The sequence below is a fragment of the Anneissia japonica genome, unplaced genomic scaffold, assembly GCF_011630105.1.
Source record: "Anneissia japonica isolate Jap-2015-1 unplaced genomic scaffold, ASM1163010v1 scaffold288160_len75421_cov193, whole genome shotgun sequence".
In the NCBI taxonomy this organism is placed as follows: Eukaryota; Metazoa; Echinodermata; class Crinoidea; order Comatulida; family Comatulidae; genus Anneissia; species Anneissia japonica.
This window is the reverse complement of record NW_022709616.1, coordinates 57,594-63,613: the sequence shown is the minus strand read 5'-3', so window position 1 is coordinate 63,613 and position 6,020 is coordinate 57,594. Positions and strand designations below refer to the sequence as shown.

Sequence of the window (6,020 nt, the reverse complement as noted above, 5' to 3'; positions counted from 1 at the left end):
GGCCTACGGCTTAGTATTCTTATTCTCTAAATTTATCTTATAGAGAGTACACTTTTTTATTTATAAGAACACATTTTATAAGAACACTGAGGCTGAAATTGCTTAAAAATTAAGAAAAAATAAGAACAAATTGAGGCTGAGGTTGAATGTCAAACTACAAAAACCAAAAAATTATATCTGTACCTTATGTGTAGTAGGTGTGACTATGCAATACCCTCTATAATACAGTACATGCTGTACCTCCCATTTGGGGCCATTTTTTAACCGGACCATTTTTTTACGCCTATGTGCCTTTCATTCAGGGGCCATTTTTTCAAATTCAAAATTCAAATTCAAAATAACTTTGTGCAAACTCGAGGAAAATTTGAAATGTACAGAAAAATTGATAGTTATATGCAAGATATAAATATGAAACATAGATGTGTATAAGAGACAGTTTGAATGTTGTAAATCCAGTAGCAGTGATATTTCTTTCATCAGTTTGTAATTAGCATATGTATAGCACCTTCGTCGCTCCTCCTCATCAGCTTGTACTCTTTTCATACACGTCCTTATGTCATCAACGGACTTAGACACTAACTTTACAGCGACTTCTTTCTGCTGATAAGTCGCCTTCCACACCTCTTTGGTGGTACCTTTTCCGATTCGTTTCACCAGACTTATCTCCAGAATATCCTCACAGTGCAACATCTGGGAGGCATTATTAGAAAACCAGGTATTAGAAGATTTTTTGAGAGGTAACAAATGTTTTGGCAGATGGAGGCTTGTGGAATCAACTCGGATGTATTTCGTACGGTTTCGCTTTTCTTGAATGAGCTGATGGCGGAACATTGCATGCTTGATCTTGGATTCCCGTTCCTGTCGGCTTCTTGTCGGCAGACTTGACTGACCATTCGTATTCCATTGAAGAATAGGAAGAAAAAGAATTGACTCGACTACAAACAGAGCAGTCAGCACGAACAACAACATCAAAAGACGCCATATGTGTTTAGTCTTCATGTAAATCGTTCTCAAAATACCTTGATACACTAAACCAATTAAGAAAGAATACAGGCTATATATTTAGTAATTCAAGGACTGGTGTAATAATAGCCACTGCCATTTTTTTTCCCCAGTTGCATATTTTTTTTGGCTCATTAAATCATATCAACATCTATAATTAACATCTATATTATTAGCTTGTACCAGGGAGTTGTTATTTAGACAACTCCCTGCTTGTACATTTAAAATGAAGTAGGCCCTATTGTATTTTTATCTTTCTTTTTCCCCAGTTCATTTTCAAGCACTACTTACTCACTATTTAAGAATACATGACCAAGAAGGACTAGGCCACTAAATAGATAGGGCCCTACCACTGTACCAGTGGCAGTAAAAAAGCGTCTCATTTCAATTTCATGCATATCATTCTCACAGCGAATGCAGAGTCAACACAATGTCCAATCCCTGTCTCTTATACACATCTAGATGTGTATAAGACTATATTCGTTGGAGTGTTTCAATATTCATTGGAGTGCTTGTACATTCATTGGAGTGCCTGTGTATTCGTTGGTACTGTTTGTATAATCGTTGAAGTGTTCAAGGTTGCCCTTTTGGCGTTCCATAGGCTTTAGCCAACAATCTGCCAGCCAACAACAAGCCAGCCCACAATTCCAGCCAACAATAAGATAAGATACGATCGCGTTGGACTGCAGATTTCACTATTTACTTCACTGTGTGTGCGGCCGCGAAATTAGCGATGTTTTTCAAAACAGCACAAATTCTTCAATCTAATGGCCACGGCTAAGGGATAAAAAGTGCGGATGGCGGGGAAGGAGATGTGGGAGGGGTAGGGACAATATGAGAGGAGTTGGGAAACAAAAAGGAGAGGAATTGGGAAACAATATCGTTCGAAAACGACAGATTGTTCCTAAAAATCCTTTGGATTAGACATAGGCATGGTGTATCCCCTCATTCACACCCCATCGAGGTTAGAGGGGGACCGGAGGTCCCGTTTAATTAGCTCCACCTTTTTATAATTTTCAATCATTTTTATACTGGTGGTAAATGTAGGTAACGATTGCTCGAAAGGGAAGATTGTTCCTGAACATCCCTTGGTAGGATTATTGTGATACCCCATCACCACAACAAATTTTAGGTGGGAAGAATTTTAGGCGGGAGGGGTGTAAATTTAGAGAACAATTATTCGAAAACAGCAGATTGTTCCTGGAAATCCTTTGATGGGGTTATGGTGCGATACACCCTCAACCCCCCCCCCCCTCATCGAAGTTAGAGTGGGACCGGAGGTCCGGTTTAATGGCCACACCTTTTTATAATTTTCACTCATTTTTATATACTGTTAAGGGGTGTAATGTAAGAGTAACGATTTCTCAAAAACGGCAGATTGTTCCTGAATATCCCTTGGTAAGAGTATGGTGTGATTCCCCTTCAATCACCCCAATAAAGTTAGAGTGGGACAGGAGGTCCGGTTAAATAGCCCCACCTTTTTATAATTTTCACTAATTTCAAACTGTTGGGGTGTATAGGTAATTTATTGAGAACGGGAGATTGTTCTTGAAAATCCCTTGGTAGGATTATGGTGTGATACTCCCTGATTCATCCCATCGAAGTTAAAGTGGGACCGGGGTCCCGTTTAATAGCCCCATTTAAACAAAAAATTCCACTAAATTTCAGGTGGGAGTAATTTTTAAGCGGAAGGGGTGTAAATTTAGAGAACTTGAATTACTCGAAAACGGCAGATTGTTCCTGGAAATCCTTTGGTAAAGGTTATGGTGTGATACCCCTTCAATCACCCCAAAAGCGTTAGTGGGACCGGAGGTTCGGTTTAATAGCCCCATCGTTTTATAGTTTTCACTCATTTTCATACTGTTAGGGTGTAAATGTAGGTAACGATTTCTCGAAAACGGCAGATTGTTCCTAAAAATCTCTTGGTAAAATTATGGTGTGTGCCCACCTCACTCACCCCATCGAGGTTAAAGTGGGACCGGGGATACCGTTTATTAGACCCACTTTCAAAAATTTCCACTAAATTTCAGGTGGAAGGAATTTTTAGGCTGGAGGAGTATAAATTTAGAGTACAATTACACGAAAATGGCAGATTGTTCCTGAAAATCCCTTGGTGGGGTTATGGTGTGGTACCCTTTCATTCACCCCAACTCAGTTAGAGTGGGACTGACGGTCCGGTTTAATAACCCCGCCTTTTTATAATTATCACTCATTTTCATACTGTTGAGGGTGTAAATGTAGGCAACGATTTCTCAAAAACGGCAAATTGTTCCTAAAAATCCCTTGGTAAAATTATGGTGCGATAACCCCTAAATCACCCCTAACAAAGTTAGATTGGGACCGGAGGTCCGGTTAATAGCCCACCTTTTTATAATTTTCGCTCGTTTTTATTATGATTTGGGTGTAAATGTGGGTAACCATTTCTCAAACCGCCAAATTGTTCCTGAAAATCCCTTAGATAGGATTATGGTGTGATACCCCCTCAATCACCCCAACAAAGTTTCTGCCGTTTTCAAGCAATCGTTACCAATATTTACACCCCTCCCCATACCAGTACGAAAATGAGTCTAAATTATAAAAAGGTGAGGCTATTAGACGGGACCTCCGGTCCCACTCTAACTTTGATGCCGTGAATGAGGGGGTATCACATCATAACCCCACCAGGGGATTTCCAGGAACAATCTGCCGTTTTCGAGCAATCGTTACCTACATTTACACCCCTTCCGCATACCAGTACGAAACTGAGGAAAATTAAACTGGTAAGGGCTATTAAACGGGACCTCCGGTCCCACTATAACATCGATGCGGTGAATGAGGGAGTATCACAACATAACCCCACCAAGGGATTTCCAGGAACAATCTGCCGTTTTCAAGCAATCGTTACCTACATTTACACCCCTCCCGCATACCAGTATACGAAAATGAGGAAAATTAAAGTGGTGGGGGCTATTAAACGTGACCTCCGGTCCCACTCTAACTTTGGTGCGGTGAATGAGGGGGTATCGCAACATAATCCCACGAAGGGATTTCTAGGAACAATCTGCCGTTTTCGAGTAGTCGTTACCTACATTTACACCCCTCCCGCATACCAGTACGAAAATGAGGAAAATTAAACTGGTGGGGGATATTAAAAGGGACCTCCGGCCCCAATCTAACTTCGGTGCGGTGAATGAGGGGGTATCACATCATAACCCCACCATGGGATTTCCAGGAACAATTCGTCGTTTTCAAGGAATCGTTACCTATATTTACACCCCTCCCGCATACCAGTACGAAAATGATGAAAATTAATGTGGTGGGGGCTATTAAACGGGCCTCCGGTCCCACTCTAACTTCGATGTGGTGAAAATTATAAAAAGGTTAGCAATAATTATCTACATTTACAGCCCTTGCGCAGACCAGTAGGCCTGTTAAAATGAGTGAAAATTAAAATGGTAGGGAAAACGTGAGCTCCGGTCCCTATCTAGGCTTAACCTTGATAATGAGGGGATAACATCATAGGCCTAAGTGATTTTTAGGAACTATCTGTCGTTTTCGAACAATATTGTTCCCAATTCCCTTCCGATTGTCCCGACCCCTTCCCCTTATCTCGCCATCCACTAATTTTCATACTATTAATGTTACCCATCCACCCACCCCCACACCTTCTATTCCCTCAGCAGTGGTCGCCGCACCCACGGTGAAGTAAATAGTGAAACTGCAGTCCAACGCGATCGTATCTTATCTGGATTGTTGGCTAGAATTGTGGGCTGGCTTGTTGTTGGCTGGCTTATTGTTGGCTAACTTGACTCAAGTAAGTCACTCCTACTCTAGGCCTACCGCCGTATTTAGCTAGCGATGCTTACCGGAAATCGTAATATGCGACCGCAGGTCGAACGTCAAGGGTGGTTGACCTATCTGTTGATGGGGCGGGGCCTAGTTCTATACGGACGTACGCGTACTCACGTACGTGAAGTGTAGCGCTAGCGCCTAGGCCTAGTTATATGACAAAAGAAAAAAAAAAAAAAAAAAAAAAAAAAATGAATAAATTATAAAAAAAAAAAAAAAAAAAAAAAAAAAAAAAAAAAAAAAAAAAAAAATTTTTTGTTTTTAAAAATAATTTTTTTTTTACAAAAAAATAATTATTTTTGTTTTTTTTTTTTTTTTTTTTTTTTTTTTTTTTTTTTTTTTTTTAAAAAAAAAAAAAAAAAAAAGAGGGGGTTTCTTTTTAAAAAAAAAAAAAAAAAAAAAAAAAAAAACACACTGTGATTGGCCAATATCAAAAATTTGACAACTTTTTGACAGACAACATAAAAAAAAGTTGAACATGTTCCACTTTTTTTGATACAAGACGTTTTTTTTGCGTGGAAGACGAACGCCCAACGAATGAGAAACAAATGCTCATCGTACAACTAGCGTCCCGTCGAGAGCCAGTAAGGGCCCCGGGGCAACACCTCACATGCCCCCCCCCATCACTTGGGACCCCCACTCGGCCGCTCCCCAACCACTGCAGATTCCCGACCACAAAGAAAGTCTCTATGCAGGAAATGGCATCCCCCCCCCCCCCCCCCCCCGGATCTGTGATGACCACATACAGAGATTTCATGACGGTGAGCACCTATGGATTGGGGGTGGGGGCATCTGGTTTGGAACGGGAGAGCATTGGGTGGACTATTCCCCTGGGGGATTATTCATCAAGATGTGGCCTTCTAAACTGAACTGTGTAAGATGAATCATTATATTAATAATAGGTCATCTCAAAATTCCATGCTATGTTATGGCCTTCTAAACTGAACTGTGTTTAAAGATGAATCATTATATTAATAATAGGTCATCTCAAAATTCCATGCTATGTTATATTTTCCAGAGGCAGAGCTGCGAAAAACTTACGAATATGGCAACTTCATTCCTGGAAATGGCACTTTTTAACTTTGAAGAGATGGGTTATATGTTTCAATTTTTGGTTTTTTCTGTTGCTAAGTTTGTTTTTGTGGGTTTAAATGAAATAGTATTGCTGGCTACATGTACAGTACAATGGC

At 40.3% G+C, this 6,020-nt stretch overlaps 1 protein-coding gene across 1 annotated transcript; it reads right to left on the bottom strand.

Moving 5' to 3' along the window:
* Positions 1-294: 294 nt before the first annotated feature.
* Positions 295-1,311, bottom strand: LOC117106921. Its single transcript, XM_033248443.1, has 2 exons — positions 1,294-1,311; positions 295-1,028 (listed from the first exon to the last, which is right to left on the bottom strand). Coding segments are annotated over exons 1-2 (735 nt in total). The 5' UTR covers positions 1,295-1,311.
* Positions 1,312-6,020: the final 4,709 nt, after the last annotated feature.